Consider the following 24,484-nt stretch of genomic DNA (forward strand, 5'->3'; position numbering starts at 1 on the left):
AAGTGGATTAAGGCGAGTTAAATTACTATTATTATTTTTAACCCCTCCAGCCCTATTGTACTATGCATTCTGTATTCAGAATGCTATTATTTTCCCCTATAACCATGTTATAAGGGAAAATAATAAAGATCGGGTCTCCATCCCGATCGTCTCCTAGCAATCATGTGTGAAAATCGCACCGCATCCGCACTTGCTTGCGGATGCTTGCTATTTTCACGCAGCCCCATTCACTTCTATGGGGCCTGCGTTGCGTGAAAAAAAGCACAATATAGAGCATGCTGCGATTTTCACGCAACGCACAAGTTATGCGTGAAAATTATCGCTCATGTGCACAGCCCCGTAGAAGTGAATGGGTCCGGATTCAGTGCAATATGTTCACCTCACGCATTGCACCCGTGCAGAAAACTCGCCCGTGTTAAAGGAGCCTAATACGTGCAGTTTTTCTGTACAGACTCCCGTGCGGGAAAAACCACAGTGCAGTACAGGAGCAGCAAAGTGTATGAGGTTACACAAATCTCATGTACACTTTGCAGATTTTTTTTCTGTGCGGAAATTTACCTGTCGTGCGGATTTCCAAATCTGCAGCATGTCAGTTATGTTTGCGGTTTTAGCTTTAGGCTACTTGCACATGTTGCAGATTACATGCGTTTTTTTTCTGCGCAGATTCTCGGATGGAAAAACTGCAGCATATAACAGTACCGGAAAAGTGAAAGAAATTACACACTTTGCTTTTTTCCTCTGTGCGGAAATTTTATTGAAATTTTAAATCCGCAGCATGTCAAAAACCTCAAGTAACATTGGTTTTTGGTGCCGACTTGGAGTGGAAATGCACAGAAATCCACGGAAATCTGTGAGGGTTTTCTGATTTAACAGATATTGTGCTGGAAGTGCTAAACGGCAATAACTTGGGGGACTTTCACACTAGCGTTAGAGGAATCCGGTAGGCAGTTCCGTTGCCGAAACTGCCTGCCAGATCTGGAAATCTGTATGCAAACGGACATCATTTGTTTCCGGATCAGTCTGACAAATGCATTGCAATACCGGATCTGTCTCTCCGGTGTCATCCGTAAAAACGGATCCAGCATTTTATTTTAATTTTTTTTTTAAACATTTTTAAAGGTCTGCGCATGCGCAGACCGGGAAACCGGATCCGCTTTTCCGGAACACTTGGTACCGGATCCGGCATTCCTGCAAGTGTTCAGGAATTTTGGCCGGAGAAAATACTGCAGCATGCCAAATACCGTAAACGTGACTGAACTGAAGACATCCTGATGCATACTGAACGGATTGCTCTCCATTCAGAATGCATTAGCCCCCTAGAACGGAACTCAATACCGGAAGACTTTAACGCTAGTGTGAAAGTACCCTTAGATGTAGCTCATCGCTTACTTTTTCTGCAAAATAACCAACGGGAGATTGGAGACATGCTAACGTAATAAAGCAAATAAACATACTAAAGGTTCTCTAGCCCACCATTTTCCACAATGAACAGTTGTTCATTGAAAGCAGAGAAATATCAAAATTAAATTATATAATTATTTCTGGCCAATATGTTAAAATAGGAACAAGAAAACCAGTGAAGTGAACGATGTCTGTGGTTCAGAAAGGTTAAGTTCTGAATTCCTGCTGCTCCCTTCACAACAGACTACACAGATTGCATGAAAGCTGCCACAGAGGAGTTTCAACAATTTTCAAGCACAGTGGAAAAATCACACTGGTGGGAGGATTTATCACGAGGGTAATATTTGAGGTTAGTTTTACTCGAGTCTGTAATGGCGTACTTTGCACCAAATTTAATCAAACCTCGTATGTTGTCCGTTATAACTGGTGCATCTTTCAACCTAAACTTTTCTAAGGCTACTTTCACACTCGTAAGCTTTTCCGGTAGGGGAACAGCCTGCTGGATCCGTAGCTACTATTTGCACACGTGTGCTGCCGGAAGTCTGCCCGACCCCATTCACTATGATGGAGACCGGTCGGAGATCCAGCCGCAGCACAGCAAACATGCCGGTTTTTGTCCGGTAGCCTCTTTGCATGTTTGCCGTGCTGCAGCCGAATCTCCGGCCGGTCCCCATTATAGTGAATGGGGCCTGGCTGACTTCAGTACAGATCCGGCAGGGGAACAGCTTGCAGCGAGTGTGAAAGTACCCGTAGAAACACCACTCCAGTTGTTTTTCACAGCCCCCTCCCTTCACTGGGGTGAGTTTGCAACTTCTTAAAAAAGACACGGTGATAGAATCTAGAGTGAAACTAGTTAACATAGGCGACCACAACTTTCCCAACCACTTTTCAAAACTAGAGTGAGTGGTGTAGAAATGCAAAAGAAGTAACACATAAGCCTGAAAGGGTGCAAAGATCTATTCTGTGACTTTTTGAAGCTATAATTCTGGAGCGCAGGGCGTGATATAAACGCCCTCCAGAGAATACACCGTTTGCCTGACAAAACATGTCTATGGGAGCAGGTGCAGCACATGGCAACCCTGCAGTCGGCTATAGCCAGCCATGAACATGAGCTAAAAGTCAGATGAACTTATCTTTATTGGGGTCTCTCAACATGGAGAATAGGTCATGTCAGATACCGAACATGCTCCATCCTTTGTTCCATGATACATAAGTCACTACCAGAGAAGTCTTAGAGCTATATTTACATAATACACAGAAATAAATGGAAACAAAGCATTCACTTCTGCTCATCACCGGCCCATTCAGCGGCCTTATGTGCAGCAATCATCACCTCCATATGGGGATAAATGATGGTTACACCGTTACAGCATCCCCATACAGATTTATTGCTTGTGACGAGATATCCCTGTTTATATAGGGCGAGGTGTTGCTGACAATGAACTTATGCACGGCATAAACGACAGCTCACCCAACAAACATTTTACTCACTTGTCAAGTGATCAGCAGCACATTTACACAGGACAATTATCGGCAATGATCATTCGGAAAAATATTTGTTCCCAATAATTTGCACTTATTCCATTTTACCCACTGGAGATGGGTACATTCAACAGCGATCACCGTAATAGCAATCGGACACCACATGAAAACCACAGGCAATGACATTCTAGCCACATGATATTTGGGGGGACGCAATTTTACATGGCTGCAGAGACGACAACTCAGATGTTAAAAGTATAAAACTACTTGTTACCCACACCTATAGGATTTACAGGGAAAGCATTTCCAGGGAAAATAAGCCAAAGCCGCATAAAAAGATCAGCAGAAAACAAAATGATTAACAGTATCACACCAAGGATGCTAAATGTGCAAATGTAACAAACATTCAGCTGTGTGCATATAGTGAACACCACGGGAAGACTATATCAGAGCACTGCTCTAACCCCTCTGGAAACAGCACAAGTTCTCACTGGTTCGCCAATAACGTATTATGTTCCAACAATTACAAATGTTGTCAATGTGAACTGAATATTCTGGTAGAAGCAATCAGTGACATGGAAAAATAAAAAAACAAAAATCACCAAAATTATTTAACAAACATGATTTATTAAACAATAGGTAATTTTCTAATGACACATTCCCTTTAATACAGAAAGGTACAGGTCTGCCAATGGACACTTACCCCCTCCAGCTGGATTCTGCATGGCTGTGAGGCTATCTGCAGTATACCAGTCCGTATACAAAGGGAAAGCAATATCAGGGAGCAGAAGATACCAAAGATTACCTGTTGGTATCTTCTGCTCCCCTCATATTATATACCGACTGTATCACCACTGCTGCACTGCTATATGGCAAAGGACCTTAAGGAGGACCTGTCAGCACAAAATGCAGTCTGCAGATTATAGAGCAGGGGGAGCGGAGCAGATTGCAGATGCACTTGAAGTAAGTTAAGATTATAGACACTCTGCTAACTTGCACCAAATTTATGAACGTGGGCATGGTCTTTATAAATTTGGCACAAATATAATGTTTAAATCACTGAAAAAAGGTGCACCACAATAATATGCGACTGACCATACTGGCTAGACCCTCACGCTGATGTTAAAAGCGGAGATTTTAGCCTATTTATTCCAGTCAGGAACATATTGGAGCCCTGCGCACCCCATTAAGGGTCCTCCCGCTGCAGACGTCTGTTTTTGGCTGCAGTGGTGACCTTCCATGCACAAGTCCCTACCGCAGACATTCACTGGCCTCAGCCGTGCAGCGGACGTCTCTGCTGAGGCCAGAGGTGAGCAGCAGTGACCTGCGTGCACAGAACGTCAAAGCTGCAGCCAGAAGAACAAATAGCAGTGGAGAGGATGGGATTGCAGTGCAGGAAGCAGCACTGGAGAACACAGGCGAGTATCCATTCATTTGTTATTTTAGGCCATTTACAGGGGTTTCATGAGTTTTTATATTATGCTGACAACCCCTTCAAAAGTGATCTACTGGCAAAACCTGACAAACTTCTCAGTCCACTTCTAAAAGGGGTGTGGGAAGGAGCAGGTCACATAACATTAACCATTGTTTGCAACATTTTTACACCACAAAAATGGGGTAGCAGATTTCATAAACGACCCCTTCGGTTCTATAACTTAGACATTTAAATCTCTGCCATTTCTGTCTTCAGTTGTACACAGGGGAGGTGTCATCAGTGAATGATAGCGTTCCCTGTGTACATCTGTATACAGAGATAGCTGTCAGTCATTGATAACTGTACAAGGGGGTTGTCAAGTTATAAATGTATGAAATTACAAGTTTTATAGAATATTTTCCCACAAAACTATCAATCTGCTCAGCTCCCCCTGCTCTATAACATGCAGCCTACAGATTGCCTTGTGTTTTGGTGGCAGGTTATCTTTAAAAGTGTTTTCCAGAACTGGGTGTTTTTTATTAGGCCCCCTAAGGAAAGAATTATACTCTCCTACCCCATCGGCGATCTTCTGTTCCCTGAGCTTGTTTACTTTCAGCCAGGGTACGGTCAGGGTAACGTGCATACTATTGCCAATGACTGGCCTCAGCGGTGATATGTCCCCAATCGGCAAGTCATTGTTGGGTAAAGTCACTGCTGAGGTCAATCATTGGCTATAGCAGTGTACAATGTACATGACCCCGTCCATACCCTGGCCAGAAGTAAACAAGTCAGGGAGCAGAAGATTGCCGAACAGACGGAAACTGAGTAATGGTGCCGGACAGGATCGGTGGGGAGCAGGAGAGTATGCAGTGCTTCAGACTAAAAAAAAAATAACCAGGAGCCATTGGCTCCTAAACTAAAAAATTTAGGAGCCAAATTACATTTTTTTAGTCGCCAAATTTAAAATGCATATACCGGTAATAAAAAGATAAAAAAAAGGACTTTGAGAAGATGAGACGCAGGTCACAGTAGTGAGCCAGCACTACATATAGGAGAATACAGCAGCACATACCTCTTACATCCAGTGATATCTTCTGGGGGACAAGGTGACTAAAAATGGCGAATTGCACAGTTTTGAGTTTTTTTTTCTGTTACGGCCTTCACAGAGCGGAAATATTTTTTTATATTTTAATAGCTCACACTTTTTCGGACGTGGCGATATAAAATTTACAAACAATAAAGAATAAACATTTTACATATGTAAAATTGGGAAAGGGGGCGATTTCAACTTTTAGTATTTTTTTTTTTACTTTTTAATTTAATAACCATTTCCCCCCTTAGGGACTATAACCTTGATCTTTTCATCCCTTGTCCTATTCCCCCTGATAGAGCTCTATCAGGGTGAATAGGATCTCGCACATCTCCCTGCTGCCCTGGGCTTTGTGCACACAGCAGCAGGGAGCTGAACATGGCAGCCAGGACTTCAGTAGCGTCCTGGCTGCCATGGTAACGATCTGAGCCCCAGCAGTGTAATCTGCCACTGCCACCAATGGAGGGGATGGGACCCTGTGGCCACTATATAACAATGGGCTTGTGGCCAGTGATAATGGGGGGGCTTTGGGAGGGCGCACTGCACCACCAATGAATGTAATTAAAGAGGACCTTTCTTGGGTCCAAAGATGATGAACTAAGTAGCAGGCTGCATAGAGCGGCGCCCAAGGATCGAAGTGCATTTAATATTATTCCTGGGCGCCGCTCCATTCGCCTTCTGTGGCCCCTGGTATTTTCAACATTCAGAGCAGGGAGGAGGAGACGCCAGTGTCTCTCCTTCTCCCTGACAGCAGCGCTGTCCAATCGCAGCTCAGAGCCGGGGAGGTTTTTTTTCTCACTGGCTCTGAGCTCTGAGCTGCGATTGGACAGCGCTGCTGTCAGGGAGAAGGACAGACACTGGCGTCTCCTCCTCCCTGCTCTGAATGTTGAAAATACCGGGGGCCACAGCGGGCGAATGGAGCGGCGCCCAGGAATAATAGTAAGTGCACTTAGATCCCTGGGCGCCACTCTGTGTAGCCTGCTACTTAGTTCATATTCTTTGGACCCATGAAAGGTCCTCTTTAACTCATTTATACAAGTGTCGGCAGCGGTATCACAGATCCGGCACCTGGCCTCAATAACAGGGCATGCGATCTGCTGCAATTAAACCCTCAGATGTGGCACCTGAGGGGTTAATTGCCACGGATCGCATGCCCGTTTATTGATACCGCTGCCGACACTTGTTTTAATATGTTTTACATTCATTGGTGGCACAGTGGCCACAGCTCCTCCCCGCTATCTCCCCATTGGTGGTAGTGGCGGTCGCGTCACAGTGGCGAGGGAGGGACTCCTTCCTTCTCCACTGTGCTAGTGAAGAGAACGTAGGTTGCGCAACGAGCGCGGTGATACAGTGGCAAATGGCAACAAGACTAAAAAGTCTTGTCGCCAACTGCAAATTTGAAGGCGCATTGGCAACCGTTTTGGTCGCCATCTGGAGCCCTGGTATGATTTTTTTCTTTAGGTACCACCCAACAGGAGGCCCAAATAAGAAGGGAACCGATCCTGGGATACCTGTTTAATATGGAGAAGCACTTCTGCATCAGCGCAATGACTGGACGGCATCACGGTGATAAGTGGTTACCACTCTCAATGAGAATATAGGGAGGCATAACTATGGAATGGGCCGTTGTAGAAAAAAAATAAAAAATAGACTGGTTTTAGCAGGAATAAGAACAAATACGCAATTTTAATTTGTAAAAGTCCTCTTTAAGACGATTTCCACCCAAATTATATAAATGGAAATATTTGAATTAACTTTGGCTATCCCCCCCTAACCTGTCCAATCAACAATAGCCACGCTACCACACACTACCCCCCCCCCCCATAGCATGCGGTCATGGGAGTTCACCCTAAATGATTTTCTTGACATATAATATGGGTGTACCAGAAAATTCCATCGGTGGAAACTAAGCTTGACTAAGCGTTAATTTTCAGAACCATAGAGCCGTCAATTCCCTACAATGCCTGCCTTAGGGTATATTCACACAGCAGATTTTTCTCATCAGCGTAACCTTAGATTTCTGCCACAGATTCGCCTGTGGGACTAGTTTATAAGCGCTGACCTGCCACGGAAACTACAAGAGGAATGGAGATGTCAGTTGTCCTTTTTTGCATGAGGATTTAATAAACTAAGGCGCGATTTTCCAATCGCAGCAGTTAAGTTATCTTATTGAAAAAAAAAAAAATAATAAATGTGAACATAGCCATAGACATGACTGAAAATCGGATGCAACATGCTAAACAAAAGGCCTTCCAAATATATGCAATTTTGCGTGAAAGGTTGTGTCAAACGTCCAGTTAAAACACTGATGTGACAACCTGAGAAAACATGTCTCACAAACACAGAATGAGGCTTCTGTAAAAAAAAGCAGCTGCAGTACATTACAGCACATAAATCTAAATAAAAAATTAAAGCTCCTGGGCAGCACCACCAAACCGAGGTGAAGTCGGAGTGCCAGCGGTTAAGGCTTCGGTCCTACCACCTGTACATACAGCAAGGAATAAAGGATACAGCGGCACCTCCAATAAAGTGACATGTGCTTTATTCACCAATTAGGCGCCTAATTGGTGAATAAAGCACATGTATCTTTATTGGAGGTGCCGCGGTATCCTTTATTCCTTGACAAAATCTAAATAGCTCTGTAAGAAAAACCAAAAAAAAAACATGATTACATTTTGGCTATTGCTCAAACATCAAATTTTTTGGGTGGAAATAATCTTTAAAGCTTTACCAATGCAAATTACAAAATGACAAGATGAAAGACAATCAAATCAAGTTATGAGAAGCTTGTCACTTTAGTCTGCCCCCCTCCGATCCAGCAGTGAGACCTACCTGTCACTACTGGTACTACTGCTGCTGCTGAGAGAATCACTACTAGACGATCTACTGCGGGAGCCACTGCCGCTGGGCGACCTGGCGGGCCTAGAAGCTTGGCTTGCGAGCCTCTGAGGGGACTGGTTCCTTGACTGGGATGAATGAGGCGAGCGACTCCTACTGTGCTGGTAGTTCCGTTCAGGCCGTCTGCCTCGTGCCTCCCTTGAAATGTCATTTCTGTAAATATCCCTGTGCACTACACTGGGCAATGTAAACGGCTCCCGGGTCCTAGACTCATAACGTGGATCATGAGCATCAAAACGGCTTGGACTCCGTCGAGAATTATAATATATTCCATGTTGTAAGGTCCGGTCACGTGGGTCTCTATAGTAATCCTGATCATAGTGTCGTGTCCGTTCGAACGCTCCAGTCCCACGCTCATGGTGTCCATAGGCACTATGTTCATAAGAACGCTCCCGTGTTTCAGAAGCCCTGTGGTTAAAGAAGGGGGAAATAAAAATAAAAAAAGGAGGAACTGATCAATCTCCTGTCACAAAAAAAGTAGAATAAAGAAAGCACTTCATGCATTCAAATATGTAATGTGATCTAGTACTAATAAACACTAAAGGTGGGCATACACCTATAACAGCTGTTGAACAGATGAGCAGTTATTCCTACTGACTCCCCCGACACCATACACACCCTGCTTGGCATAGCATGCATGTGCTGTGAATGAGGAGAGGGGAATAGCCTGCTGCCAGAGACCTCTAATGGTGACTCCCTTCAACCGAGAGAAAAATAAATAAAAAATGCCGATCCTTCCCCTAATTTCTGTTGGTTAAGTATCGGCAGGTTTGGTCGACCTGTCTCAAATGTGTATGGGGGCCTTAAAGGGAATCTGTCCCCTGGCTGGGGGCCACAAAATCAGCCCTTATCAAACCTAACTGTAAAGTATAGTAAATGAAGATCTTACCAGTTTGGGACTCATCTCCAGAAGCATCAAACACATGCACATTTTGCAGAGTGCGATACGCCTCTCTTTATCAAACATGTGCCTGATGTGAAAGTTGTATGAAGTGATGGAAGGTGATCCATAAACGCAATACACCTGCGCCTGAGATGAGCACTGGACTAATATTGTTTTGTTAGATCTCCATTCACTATTCTTTGCAGTGACCATGGGCAGGGTGGGATCGTAAAGCCAAACTACATAACAGTGTGCTGGTGGTTTACTGGCCCCAAGTAGCTGACAGATTCCCTTTATTTCATTCATAGGTCCATGTGTGATGATGAATGCCATTTAATAACATCTGAGAGTAGCACTATCCAAAAATTATCATTTACACCAACTGTAAAAAATGTGAGGTCTGCTAGACTTGTCCAAGATAATGAAAAACCTCAAACAAGCCCTCAATTAGCCTAAAAAACAAAACAAAAAAAACGTTATACTTGCCCCTTTTCTCTGCTGCGCTGGTCCGGTCCTCCTGCTTCTTTACAAAACTGCAGCATTGACATACTACACGGCATGCGACTGCTGCAGCCAATCACTGTCCTCAGCGTCACACTATGTAGTCACAGCTGCAGCAGAAGTACCGGACCGCCGCAGCAGACAGGGGTGAGTATAACATGACTTTTTGTTTAGGCCATTGGAGGGCTTGATTGAAATGTTTGAAGGGTTTTCTGAGATTTTCTTACCGACGACCTATCCTCAGGGACACCCGGGAACCCCACCGATTAGCTGTTTGAGAAGGTACCGGTGCGCCCTTGAGCGCTGCGGCCTTCTCTCTGCTTTTCTTAGGCTGAGTGACTACACGTTCATGTGACACATGGCCTAGGCGCAGCTCAGCTCCATTCAAGGGAATGGGGCTGAGTTTAATACCAAGTACAGCCGCTATACTATGTACAGCGACGGCGCTGTGATAAGGCAGAGGCGCTCACAGGTGTGCTGCCGTCTTCTCAAAACAGCTGATCGGCGGAGGTCTCGGGTGTTGGACCCCCCAACCAATAACATACTGATGACTTATCCAGAGGATAGGTCTTAAATAAAGAAATCCTGAAAAACCCTTATAATTATCTTGATCAACCACCTTTTAAGTATCATTTATGTCAGCTAGCTTGGTCACAAATAATTCTGTTTTGCTTGACTAAGAATTATACTAAAAATATGCATATTCTTCTGTCTTTTCCAACCAGAAAATGATTCTTAAGGTTACAATAAGGCACGGCATCAGTAACATGTACCTTATTATTCAATTCATCTAAGGGGTTGGCTGATATTGTTTGAAGGAGCATCCAGAAATCCACAAAAAAAAAAAAAAATAACTCCACTTCTAGGAGAAGGAAATTTTCAGGGTTTCCTCTGGATAAAACACAGTGCATTCACCATATGAGATAGGCCAGTGGGTGGAAGGCTTGTCACTAGCGCACACCTCTACTACGGGACACTTCTTCCTGCCATGTTACTTGCGCTCACTAAACTGCCTATAGAGCGGCTTCCTATCCTGTGGCGCCTAGATCTCCCTTACGTCTCTTCTGGTAGTTCTTCTATTTGCTGGTAGAGAAAAATCAGTCAACGATATGTGGAAAAGGAGATGGCTCTTCGATAGTTATCCTGGTTTGAGCAGTCTATCTTACATCTCCCGGCCTGGGAGGTTATGATCATGTTTGCAATGTTGATTCTAGAATTCCCCATGGGTGAAATTAAGGCCTAGCACATCCAATCATACTATAACAGAAACAACTCGTATATTAAGAATGTCTTCAGCAACACTGCACTGGTGAGAGGGCTGCGGCAGAACCAACAGAATAGATTGTCATTGCCAAGGATTAGGAAAGCGGAACTACTGATAAAAGTGCCATGGCTTACGGTTATAGTTATGACAGACACATCAATACAATTGCTAAGAAAGTAACAGAGAAGAAAGGAGGAAGAGGAGGAAGCAAAGCTGTAAGGCTCAGAAGACTAAACACTAACAAGCTGCTGAATCTATTAGTTCTATAAGGGGTTAGTGGAAATAAAAGGATGACTTTGGGTTAGGAGAGGGGCGGAATATACACAGGGCAGCACATACCAACCTTTTCCGAGTGAGGAAACACGACCTACAATCCCAATTAAATCTAGGGAGTGATTTGAGAACATAACTTCCCCAATTTGGTCCCTTTTTAGGGTACATCCACCTTCTCAATGAGGCAAAAAGGGCAAGGGTTTCAAATGGCACTTTAGTTGAATCAAGGAAGAAAAAAAAAAAAAAAAAAAAAAAAAAAAAAAAACGTAACCAAAACAAAAACTTAAAATTTAAAAATGGGATAAATCCGCAGAGGAACCGTGTCCAATGGGGGGAGGGGAGGATTATTTAACCTTCTCCAGCCCACTGACTTGGATCAAAGTTATCCACTGTGGGTTTTAAAACAAAAAGAGGAAAGAAAAATAAACGTGTCCCCAGGCAGCTGCTGTTTTCTGGAAAACCATATCCATTAAAGTCCAAGGAAGCTTGTAATTCACATGGGCACTGTATAGACATCCATACTTTTCATATCCTCAGGCCACCCGTTTTTGCGCTAAGATTGTTAAGTTTTTTGGTGTTTTTTTTTCTAGTTCTTTTCAAAACGCATGTGATGTTACCACCATCCTCACTTCGACCATCCCTTTGAGGTCCAAAGTTCATCAAGAATTTCATATCCAATATTACATTCCATGTAATTTGGTTTTACACCGCCATGTGATAGAATAATTCCCAGCTATAACTGTGTAAATCCCATGCGTGTAGTCTTCACTCTTCTTAAACTATTCCCAGTCAGATGAATACACAATCCAGGAGCGGTCAGAAGATACGTCCCAGCGATTAACAATCCATCTCCAAGGTCAATTCCACCAGCTGAAAGATGTCACTGTGCACCACACCCCAGCGGTCCTTCGTAACTCCAAGGATATATCCACACAGACAGCAGCACTATTCCCGTAGGGAGGATAATCCATGGGAATAAACGCCATACTTCCGACTAAAGACAGTCAAGGACATACATCCAGCCAGCTGCAGGAAGACTCCCTTACAAATCCACGGGGTCCCAGCCATTAGGATAAGAATCACATATTTCCAAACCCAAGAGGTAGCATACAAATTTCCCAAAATTTTTTAATCCAACAGGGGGAACCTAAGAGTTTTGTATTTTTTTTTTCTCTCTCTCACCATAATAAATACAAAATACCTGCCTAGAGAAACCGTACAACTTACCCATCAAGTCTCCGCTCATAACGTCCTTCCCGTGCATGAAGTGATTGTGGGGGTCCGTAAGTGGGCCCACCACCACCTCCTCTGAAACCAGAAACCTCTCTACTACGAGATGTTATGGAAACTGTCTCATCCAAAACACGGGCAGCTCCCGGAATGGTGCCCGGTTCGTTATAATCCGTCCGTAGGTCTCGGTCCCCCATTTTATTGACAGCATTGTGTGCTTTCTGAGCACTTTTAATATCCACAAAATCCACAAAGGCTGCCACGCCACCATCAGATCCACGTTTAGGTAAAATTTTGACACTTTCGACGCGTCCATATCTGCAAAATATAAAAAAAGAAAGAAAGGAAGAAATAAGAAAACATTAAACCTAACCAGAATGTACATACATATACACAATGTCTTGTCCTTACATCTTAACCAATGAACATCTTTGAAAGGGAAAAAAAATAAAAAATTATATATCTATATATCTCTATCTATATATATACGAAAAGCTTTCCAAAAATAACCAAAACCATGACATTTATCTTTGCAAAGTGTTTTCAAGCTGTGACCTGCTCAGACGGTAACCTCTCTAGAAATGTGAACATTTCAGCCTGAAGGCCGAACTACGAGCTGAAAACCTTTCAGCATTCTGTCCTTACACCTGGTGAGTTAAACACCTCATGTGAGCACGATAGACAGCAAAAACCACACCCGGGCGTTTCATGCCCAAACTTGCGAAAGGGGTGTCAAGTCTCACTGCCATCAGAACAGAGGTAGCATCCAGAGAATAAGAAGGCTGCTGTTCCCCATGACACGGTGATTTACTAATTGCAAAACACGTTCTAAGATAAAACCTGCAGCAATGGCAAACACCCTGCTATGTACATTGGCCAATATTGTGCAAAGAACAAAAGAAAAAAGACCCTTCCCTAGAATCCTGGAGGTCACATTTTCGTACAACTGGGCAAGTGTAGGCGTATATTTAGTACAGACCTCCTATAGGGTATATGCACACCGTACGTATAACTCCCAGCAATTTAATACAGTACATACATTCACACTACGTGATCATCGTCCAATATTAATTGTTTGCGTTCAAACTGTAACGATTTGCCTTAAGTTCACATGAGCATTGAATTTTCTTTCAGTAAAAAAAAAAAAAAAAAAAAGTTTTTATTTTAAACATTAGCTGCATCAGCTCGGTTTCAGCTTTTTTTGACTGATCTTTTCTGCTATCAAAAATAACAAAACCTGATGGAATTAGCACAAACTGCTGAAGCTGAAAGTAACCCATCGACAGAAAGGACTATTCTAGTCCACAACATGGACAGGAACAGGACACGTTTTATAACTTGCAGAACGGCCACGTGGATCCACAAACAACAAGAAGGTGTGCATGGCCCCATAGAAAGTGTGCTATCTGCAAAAAAATAAATAACACACACACATAGCACACACAAAAAAATACGCACTCCGTATTGTGGTGCAGACCCATTGACTTGAATGGGCCTCTTGATCCGCAAGATACGCCCAAATGATAGATGAAGTCCTATCGTCAGTCGTATCTAGCAGATCGCGGACCCATTCAAGTCAATGAGTCCACACGGGGGGTGACCGTGCATTGTGTACTGTGCCAGTCCGCAATACGAGCACTGAGCCCTTACGTTCATGTGCCCTAAGGGTGTATTCACATGCAGCAGTTGAGGTTGAGTTTAAAAACTGCATCTGCAATTATGTTCTGTTTTTCAAACCCAGATCCAACACTTTCACCTGTATAAAAAATAAATAAATGCAAGACCAATTACAGATGAGCACTACTGCTGAAAAACCAAATGCAGTTTCCAGTTGCTTTGGGCCATGTTCACATCTGCACTAGTTATTTCCATCGTTTCTCCCCCTCAGAAGAGCAGAAACAATGAAAATAATTGAAGTGTTGGACCAACTGAGCCGAGCAGCCTCCAAAAACTATGTGACCATGCACCTCAGCTTCTACATCTAAATATATCTTATGGGCGCCAGCACAGAGTGCAGATTTATGTGCAGAAAAACTGCAAAACCGCACATAAATGCACACTACTTATTGCATTTGTGGTGCGGTTTTTCAGCTTATCGCACCCTTCCATTGAAAGGTGAAATCCCCAATAATGCAAAAATCGACATGCTGCAGACATGACGACAGTGGAAAATGGACATGTGATGGTCATTTTTTTATTTTTATTTTTAACGGCCGTCACATGTCCGTTTGAGGAAAAATGGTAGGCTACTTTCACACTCGCCTTTTGGGCGGATCCGTTATGGATCTGCAAAAACGGATCTGGTACAATAATATAACCGCATGCATCAGTCATGAACGGATCAGTTTGTATTATCTGTAACATAGCCAAGACAGATCTGACATGAACTCCATTGAAAGTCAATGGAGGACGGATCCGTTTTCTATTGTGCCAGATTGTGTCATAGAAAACGGATCCGTCCCTATTGACTTACATTGTGTGTCAGAACGGATTGGCTCAGTTTCGTCAGACGGACACCAAAACGCTGCAAAGCGGAATGGAGACGGAACGGCGGCAAACTGATGCATTCTAAGCGGATCCTTTTCCATTCAGAATGCATTAGGGCAAAACTGATCTGTTTTGGACCGCTTGTGAGAGCCCTGAACGGATCTCAGAAACGGAAACCAAAACGGCAGTGTTAAAGTAGCCGTAGACTATGGGGTTATTCGCACAGTGGTCTTTTGACAGCCTCTGTATAACAGCCGTTTAAAAATAGGACATGTCCTATCCTATCTGTTTTCATGGACCGACAGCCCCCATACAATTGGGGGCATCAGTGAAACACTACAAGTATTGCTACATGCACACGAATGTTGTTTGTTTGAGTGTCCGTTCCGTTTTTTTGCGGATAGGATGCAGACCCATTTATTTCAATGTGTCCGCAAAAAATGCGGAGAGCACACCGTCTGCTATCCACATCAGTATGTCTGTTCCGTGGCCCCGCAAAAAAAATATAACATGTCCTATTCTTGTCTGTTTTAGGCATTGTTACAATCGATCAGCAAAAAAAAAAAAAAAAAAAACACGGATATATTGACGTCATGGTTTATAAAAAACAACAACACCACCACGAAAATAATCTTTACTTGTAATGAAACCATGGGAACTTTGAGTATTCCCCTGCTACAATGTGGAAAACCAGCACAAGAGTGTATTCAAACTCTGCAGCCGGGGGTAGTTAAAACCACATTGAAAAAAAAAAAAAATTATATATATATATATATTTATTTATTTTTAATGTGGCTTCAGCTGCATCTCAAAGTCTGAATATAGCCTAATACTCCATATGCCTTGGCCATACTGATAAAGGCTAAAGTCACACGACAAAAATAAATAAATAAACACGACGGCCGGTTTCAGAACCACTTTTTTTTAAATAATCTGAACTAAACATAAGAAAAAGGGTCACATCTTATTTAGTCCGTTTTGACGGACAGAAAGCCTCCATACAATGCAAGGGGGGCTTTTTTTAATGAATGTTTTTAGAAAGCCATCCATGAAAAAAAAAAAAAAAAAAATTTTATAAATAAATTGCCTTTAAATATGGACCAATCTTAACAGCCGTGTGAATGTAGCCTAAACTAATGCAGGGAAAAACCACTTACTAAATGACGACAGAAAACTGCCACAGCCATCGAGCCACACGGCATGGACGCCGCTCCAAAACTTGGCCAAGATCTTTAGTGCTGCCTCCCAAACGAGGAGTGAACGGCGGCTATCACTAGGCCTTCATCCTCTGTACTTCTAGTAGGTTTCCTTTTGGTTCACGTTTAGTGCAGCAAATAAAAAATAACGACAAAGAGCTGAAAACCCAGGGGAAGATTTACTAGTTCAAAGGAAAACTGCCTTAGTTGCCCATAGCAACCAGCTTGATCATTTAATTTTCCAAAGGAGCTGTGAAAAATGAAAGGTGGAATCTGATTGGTTGCTATGGGCAACTGAGCCAGTTTTCCTTTACAGCAGTTTTGATAGCTCTCCCCTCCAGCCTTCACTATGACTGTTGCAGGCAGCAGCCCTATGTAACAGGATAATGTGCGCTTTCTAGCTGAATCATGACAAGGACGGACTACACTTCCATTAAATGGAAATGCTGTTCCATAGGCCTCATGCACATGACTGTTTTACAGTCCTCAAACCGCAGATCTGCAAAACACTGATACCGGCCGTGTGCACGTCGCGTCGCCGTCCCCCTTTTATAGAAATGTCCTATCCCTTTCTGCAAAACAGACAAGAATAGAAAATGTTCTATTTTTTGGAGGGTCGGCAGAACGGACAAACCAATGCAGACAACACGCATTTTTTTGCAGCCCAGTTGAAATGAATGGGTGCGGATCCGATGCGGGCTAAAAATACGGTCCTTTAAGGTCTTATGCATTGAGAAGTCTATTAGCCATGACAACAATCTGCTCATTAACAAAGTTTTAAACTGAAACATACAGCAGATCGGAGGCGGGTTATTCCAAGAGGTGCGGACACCTGCCGCTCTGTCCACATTACAAATATTGGCCATGGACGTCTCACTTCTAGCAGGTAAAGACTGGATCACAAGACCATAATGGTCCATTGTTCCAAACAAAGGTCCTGCCATAGATAATTATTTTGTCTACAGCACAGAACAAATTGCCATGCCAGAGATAGCGTAAGGTTCGCGCACACAGCTGCAGGTTTTAAAACCGTAATTCCGCACCCATTTCTCTGCGTTTCTGCACCAAAACCCGCAGAAACAATGAACATGCTGGACAGATCAACTTCCACACAGGAAAAAAAAAAAAAAAAAAATAAGCAAAAAGCGCCTCAGATCTGGCAAAGCTCATTCCCCTTGCTGGTTCTGTATTAGGGCTCATGCAAACAGACAGATTTTTGGCAGGTCGGATGCGGACCCATTCACTGCAACGTGGCCGCAAAAGATGCGGACAGCACACCTTGTACTGTATGCGTCCGTAAGTCCATTCCGCGGCACCACAAAATAAAAATAAATAAATAAAATAGATCACGTCCAAGTCCGGTCCATTTAACAGACAGATAGGACAGTTCTATAGAGGGCAGAACGTTCCGCAAAATGCAAAACACACGCCTGGCATCAGGGTTTTGCAGACCACAAAAACCGCAACGGCCGTGTGCACGAGCCTTTACGCTGTGGGTTTTCTAGGTGGAAAAACTGTGTAAGGCTACATGCACACGACCATATGTGTTTTGCGGTCCGCAAAAAAATATAACTGATGACATCCATATGCCATCCGTTTTTTTGGGCGGATCCATTGTAACAATGCCTAAAACGGACAAGAATAGGACATGTTCTATTTTTTTGGGCGGGGCTGCGAAACGGACATACGGATGCGTACAGCTGTCCGCATTATTTGCAGACCCATTTAAATGAATTGGTTCGCAACCTAGCCGCAAAAAAAATGGAATGGACACGGAAACAAACAACCATCGTGTGCATGTGGCCTAATCCACGTGTGTAGGAAGCCTAGGCGCTGTTAAACATTTGGCAGAGCAATGGGTACCACACAGAGGTTATTGCTACCTGAAACCACTGCAGCTACAGGGGCAGCCTAGCGATTAGTGTTAACCGCCGCATAAGGCTACCTGCGCGCGTTGCGGATTACGTACAGTTTTACAATACCAGCAAAGTGTACAAAATTAGAAAAATCTCACGTAGACTTTTTTTTGTCCCATGCGGATTTTGGGTGAGATATGCAGCAAATCCGTTTTTTGGTGCGGAAACACATGGTAATGTGTGCGGCATGTCTGCATGACAGCCCGCGCCCATGTGCAGGTAGCCTAAAGGGATAGCAGCACCCTTGTTTTAAACATTTCCTGGATTTGGTTAGTTTTTAACAAAAACAGTATAACTATTACAATATTTGCAACAATGGAAACCATTTTCAAACAAGCTAAATAATTCTGCTTTCAATGTACGGTCATTTGTGAAAGAGTGTGAATCAGGAGCGCCCATTCCCATCCAGGCTGTCAAAATATGCGCCAATCTATTTTGGTATCAAACAACACATTGTACAACAGGGGGGAAAAAATATATATATATATATATATATATATATATATATATATATATATATAATCAAACGCCGCATAAAAATCACTAAGACGCGCGCGCGTCAACAAGTCGGCACAACAAACAATGACATGAACAAAAGCGAATTAGTCAGGACGACGACTGGGACAATGAGCGATATAAGGCATAGACAAAGTATTTTCTATCGAAGCTGCACTTCCAGCGACGCACCTTGGTGACAAGCTAAACATAAGTTGCTCTTTGTAGCCGCAGTGCCATACAGAGTATTAGTAGGTAAAGTCCACATTTCACAACAAATGTAACACAAGGAGCGAGCCGGCCCAATTTAGAAAACCACATTGCAGACTTTGTCCTTGAGTGAAAACATGGGCTATGACGTGGTGAGTCAGTGAACAGGCATGTGGATAACCTAGATAACCGGAGCCAGATAAAACCGAGCAAGTGCAAGGACCCAGGGACTGGAAGGTTCAGAAACACTGATTCCTACGTTGTGACAATGCCCTAATGAGCGGCATGTGCCCGGTGACAACCAACCCTGCAATTCTCCCCAGCACAGTGACAAAACAAGGCGTCAAGGAGCCCCACAGAAAACAATTCCACAAGACGTAAGAGCAGGCCAGGATTTTACACCGATGTCTATGCTGCGAGGGGCTCATCTGCACGGCTCCAGGAGATCGCACTTTCACCAGAGAAATGTAATATACTGCATGGAAATTAGAAGTAATAGAGGGAGACGCCATCTTTCACTAGTTGGAGATCTATAGTTCACATAGTATTTCTCTTACAACGGATGTTGGACGTGTATTCTTCTATTTTGTCATAGTGGCTTATTGAGAGCCATTCGATCCAACTGGGGTTTTTTGTTTTTTTTTTGTTATGTTTTGGGGGGGGGGGGGGGGGTTTCCGTAGAGGGTATTTAACATGTGGGAAACGACAGTAAACATACCATTGAAGCAATCAGGGAGCAATTCAGATGTAAAATCTACAAGAGCAGGGCATTTACTCAACAAAAGGCGCAGTAACTGCAGATATTGGACAATAAAAGCAATTCCCACCCTAGACAAAGGCAAACTGCTGTTTACACATTCCCAAGGACAATGCAGCTTTAAGAAAGGGGAAAAAGAAGAAAAAAAAAATTCTAAATAATAAAAAAAAAAATGACTGCATTTTCACAGCGCGGTGGAGCACATGTTCTCTGGAGATCCAAAGAGGCTTTTATGTGAGCAAGCTTCAAATAATCTTCATGGGTTGGGGGATGGGTGGGAAGAACACGCAGTGTGTGTGTGTGTATATATATATATTATATACACACACAAAAAGCAGAAGGATATAAGAAGCAAAAAGCGACTGTCTGGAGAAGTGTCTGCGCCAGGTCGGGCTCAGATTCTGATTTTGGGATGCAGGACATGATTCTCCATTCACATTCCCAGCTTGTGGACAATACCATGTAAAATAACCATTATTTAAAATAAAAAAATAATCACGGCGGCCCCGCAGCGTACGCACACGGCAGATGCCCCCTGCTTTAAATAAGAGGAGCTTATTGTGAATTTGCCATCTAGATCCCTCCCTCGCTGCATCTCTTAGCAACCTCTCCATGGTAACTTTGGGCACAATATTTAAAGCCCTTTTCAGTCGCTGTGAAAATCCTAGCAACACAAGAGGCTTTATTTGCTCTATCCTGCCGAGTACAAAATGTCAGATTAACCTGGGGGGGGGGGGCTCCAAAAATAACCGACGCTGAAGGCGAAGAGGAGCCCCTCCTGGCGTACAAAGGTGCCCAAATGTTACCGCGTCACTGCAGAGACTGAGGGAGAGGCTGCGAGGGACATGTCGTAGGGGAGGCAAGCGTCTGTGTACACAACTTGCACCCGGGATGGGGGGGGGGTTGAGTAAACCAAAGAAAGGTGCCGGTCGCCATTTTAAGGAGAACCTCCGCTCCGGGATCTGCAGAACCCACGGCTCTGGATTATTATGGGTGGGAGCAGGGAGGTCACTGCTGGGAATTATCCATACAAGGATGCAGAGATCACAGCTCGCCCCCCTCCCCCAGCGTACAATAGGCTAAAGACATTTTATTATTGTTTTTTGTCCACGGGAAACACGGACATTGCCTCCATCGCAGGGACTATGTGTGGACCCCGGGGTCAGTTCCCTGGCAGTGTGGACAGGACGGGATCCTAGCCTGAGGTTCCCATGAAATCCAGGACTAATAGCCATTGTGAACACAGCGCAATGAAATCCCACAGCTCCCCCTCCCCCCACACACACTGAAATTAAAGGGGAGGAAGGGTAAAATGTTTAATAATTCACCAGCCCAAGAGCAAAATCACAAACAATACAAGCGATGCATCTCCAGCCAAGATCAGGATGGCGCACATTTCTTTATAACCGCTCTGTGCCCTGAAAAATACATATATATATATATATATATATATATATATATATACACATACACACACACACAGGCTACATATATACCTAGTGAACAAAATGTGGCATCGCATTTGCACCAATGCAAAACCCATGGATGTGCCCCTTTCAGCATATATCGGGCTCAAATCCAGGAAACGGGAATATTCTGCACATACCATAGATTATTGAACCCCCCACCACCCCACCCCCGCTACAGGACGCAGCACAAATATAGAAAGAGAGGGACATGATGAGAAATGCACACTGCCGGCATGGTGTCCACGCAGGAGCCTGACAGAACATGGTGTCTGGATCAGCCCTGCAGCAACACTACATACACAGGGACAGTGCAAGGCACTGGAGATGGAGGGGCCCGTCACAGGCATCACATCAATGGGATTAATGGGTAAAGCTCAGGGATAGTCAGGGAAAGGTAAATGGTGGAGGAATCCAGTCAATTATACCATGGGAAAGATGGGGCCAAGAAAAGCCAGGTCACAGCAGGAAAGCACAGGAACCACCAGCAATTGTGCTACAGGCAGTGGGAAAATCAAAGGGCTGCCAGGGAGGAAGAGTGGGCATAATGATGGAGCTGCTGAGACCCAGGAGTTCAGGTAAGGTATGGGGTCTACAGCCAGGGGAATGGCAGGTCTATTCATGCAACCGCCACTGGAGAAGGGGGAGAGGGGCATTGGATCCAGTCATTCAACCGCCACCGAAGATGGGGGGACGACGACACACGACATTGGGTCCAGTCACCGAACCGCCACCGGAGATAGGGGGGCATTGGGTCCTGTCACGCAACTGTCACCAGAGATGGGGGGGGGGGGGCGGCATTGGGTCCAGTCACTCAACCACCACCGGAGATGGGGCGGGGAATTGGGTCCTGTCACGCAACTGACACCAGAGATTGGGGGGGGGGGTTCGGCATTAGGTCCTCAACTGCCACTGGAGATGGGAGAGGGATATTGGGTGTTGTCACGCAACTGCTATCAGAGATGAAAGGGGGGGGGGGGGGGGGGAGACAGCCACTCAACAACCACTGGAAATGGAGGGGGGTGGGCATCGGGTCCAGTCACACAACTGCCACCAGAGATGGAGGGACATCGGGTCCAGTCACACAACTGCCACCAGAGATGGAGGGACATCGGGTCCAGTCACACAACTGCCACCAGAGATGGAGGGACATCGGGTCCAGTCACACAACTGCCACCAGAGATGGAGGGACATCGGGTCCAGTCACACAACTGCCACCAGAGATGGAGGGACATCGGGTCCAGTCACACAACTGCCACCAGAGATGGAGGGACATCGGGTCCAGTCACACAACTGCCACCAGAGATGGAGGGACATCGGGTCCAGTCACACAACTGCCACCAGAGATGGAGGGACATCGGGTCCAGTCACACAACTGCCACCAGAGATGGAGGGACATCGGGTCCAGTCACACAACTGCCACCAGAGATGGAGGGACATCGGGTCCAGTCACACAACTGCCACCAGAGATGGAGGGACATCGGGTCCAGTCACACAACTGCCACCAGAGATGGAGGGACATCGGGTCCAGTCACACAACTGCCACCAGAGATGGAGGGACATCGGGTCCAGTCACACAACTGCCACCAGAGATGGAGGGACATCGGGTCCAGTCACACAACTGCCACCAGAGATGGAGGGACATCGGGTCCAGTCACACAACTGCCACCAGAGATGGAGGGACATCGGGTCCAGTCACACAACTGCCACCAGAGATGGAGGGACATCAGGTCCAGTCACACAACTGCCACCAGAGATGGAGGGACATCAGGTCCAGTCACACAACTGCCACCAGAGACGGGGGTAGCCTTAGGTTCACAAAACCACCAGAGATGGCCAACGTTTGACCCATGCAGGGGATATCAGGTCCAGTCACGCAATCGCCACCAGAGACGGGGGAGACGTAGGGTCCACCAGAAATAGGAGGCATCAGGAGTTTGAGGTATATCCTATAGAGCACCCTCTGTAACTATTGGGGTGCTGCTACTTGAGGGGGGGGGGTGTCTCACGGCCACGAGGACAGGACTATCACTGCAGCCAGGGACAAAACAACCGGCACAGAGGTTATAATCTTGATGGAGGACAGGTGGAATAATTGGGGAGCAGGTATCTGAGGTAAATCCTGTCAGGAGCTGCCGGTGCCCACGCGGCGCAGGCTGTATGACCGGGCACCGCCGGGTAGAGGAGGTAAATCCTGTCAGGGACTGTGGTCGATTCGGGCACAGCCTGAATAACCGGGTGCAGCCTCGTACTCCAGGTAAATCCGGTCAGGTACCGCCGGTGTGATCGGTCAGCAGCCGAATATCTGAGGTAAATCCTGTCAGGAACCGTTGGTACATTCGGTCACTGGCGGAATAATCAGGATCCAGCCGGCAGAGCCCCCTCTCCTGCACCGGTAGTGATCTCCCAGTATCCTCCGCCACGTCGCGGCCACTCACCGTTTAAAATGCTCGATAATCTTGTCATCTCGCACGTTCTCGGGTAAGTTCCCCACCCACAGGTGCCTGGTTTCCCGGACCATGCTGGCTCGGTGTCCCGGCTCATGCAGACGGAGGTAGGGTGAGGAGGGCCGCGTAGCCCAGCATTGGCGGGTAGGTTGTTGTAGATCTCCCCGGATGTGCTCGCTCCTCTGCGCCGCGCACTCTCTCCGCCGCGTCCCGGTCACACACTCACAACCAGCTCTTCGGCGCCGACACTGACTCTGCGCATGCGCGGCGGCCAGTGAGGTGAATGGGGAGCTGAGGGGGTGGTGGAGGGCGGGGCCGCTCTGCGCAGGCGCCGAAACGGAACTTCCCCAGTCTGCGCAGAAGCCAGTGGCGGGTCGTAGTAGTGCGCATGCGCGTTGGCATTTGGCTATGAAATTTTTCTGTGGGGGGGAGAAGCGCTGGGAAAATACGAAGGGGGGTGAGAAAGAGGATGGGGCTGGCTGTGTGGAACAGACAGGCACCATTACAGAGGGAGCAGTGTGCAGAGAGCACAGAGAGGAGCGCAGGCAGCTGTTCCAGAGCCTGCAATGGAGCTAGGACTCCATAGAGGAAGCATTCTGCCAGCAGTCAAAATTTAAGGCCTTCTGTGACTAAAATCTGGCGCAATTTGGTGCATTTAGACTTTCTCAATATTTTTTTTAATCCTCTAGAAGAGGGTGTGGCCTGAGAGGCGCCGTTTTGCTCCAAAACAGCGCCACAATTCTGGCGTAAAATTGTCTCTCAAACGGAGCCGACCAATGGCTGCGAAGGAGTGAGACAAAATCATAATAGTAATAATCTTTATATAACATCTGTCCCCGCGCCACATTTATCATCCTGCCTGAGCCCCTGTGACAAGCCCGGTGCAATGTTTGTGGCCTTTTTTTTTATGTGGCTGCTTGGTTTTTCAAGCCATTTTTGTGACAAAATTGCTAAACGTCGCGCGTCATGTGATCAATTTGCTGCATAAACTACCTAAGGATTTTTCGGTCTAATTTATTACAAAGTCAATTTGTGCGCCCTCAGCTGTACACGTACGGTGCACGCGGCTCTATA

General features: G+C 45.3%; 1 protein-coding gene across 3 annotated transcripts in view; it reads right to left on the reverse strand.

The window, feature by feature from the left end:
• Nucleotides 1-23,671, reverse strand: part of SPEN (spen family transcriptional repressor) — a 70,089-nt gene extending 46,418 nt beyond the window's left edge. For 2 of the 3 annotated variants that reach the window (XM_040423351.1, XM_040423343.1), the window contains exons 1-3: nucleotides 23,402-23,671; nucleotides 12,434-12,754; nucleotides 8,220-8,693 (exon numbers count right to left, since the gene is read on the reverse strand). In XM_040423351.1, coding sequence (XP_040279285.1) covers nucleotides 8,220-8,693; nucleotides 12,434-12,754; nucleotides 23,402-23,484 — 878 coding nt within the window. In that variant the 5' untranslated portion in view covers nucleotides 23,485-23,671. Of the gene's footprint in view, nucleotides 1-8,219; nucleotides 8,694-11,276; nucleotides 12,406-12,433; nucleotides 12,755-23,401 lie in introns of those variants that run through there. The other variant, XM_040423359.1, reaches the window with a different exon arrangement.
• Nucleotides 23,672-24,484: the final 813 nt, after the last annotated feature.

Source organism: Bufo bufo, chromosome 1 (genome assembly GCF_905171765.1).
Source record: "Bufo bufo chromosome 1, aBufBuf1.1, whole genome shotgun sequence".
NCBI classification, from domain to species: Eukaryota; Metazoa; Chordata; class Amphibia; order Anura; family Bufonidae; genus Bufo; species Bufo bufo.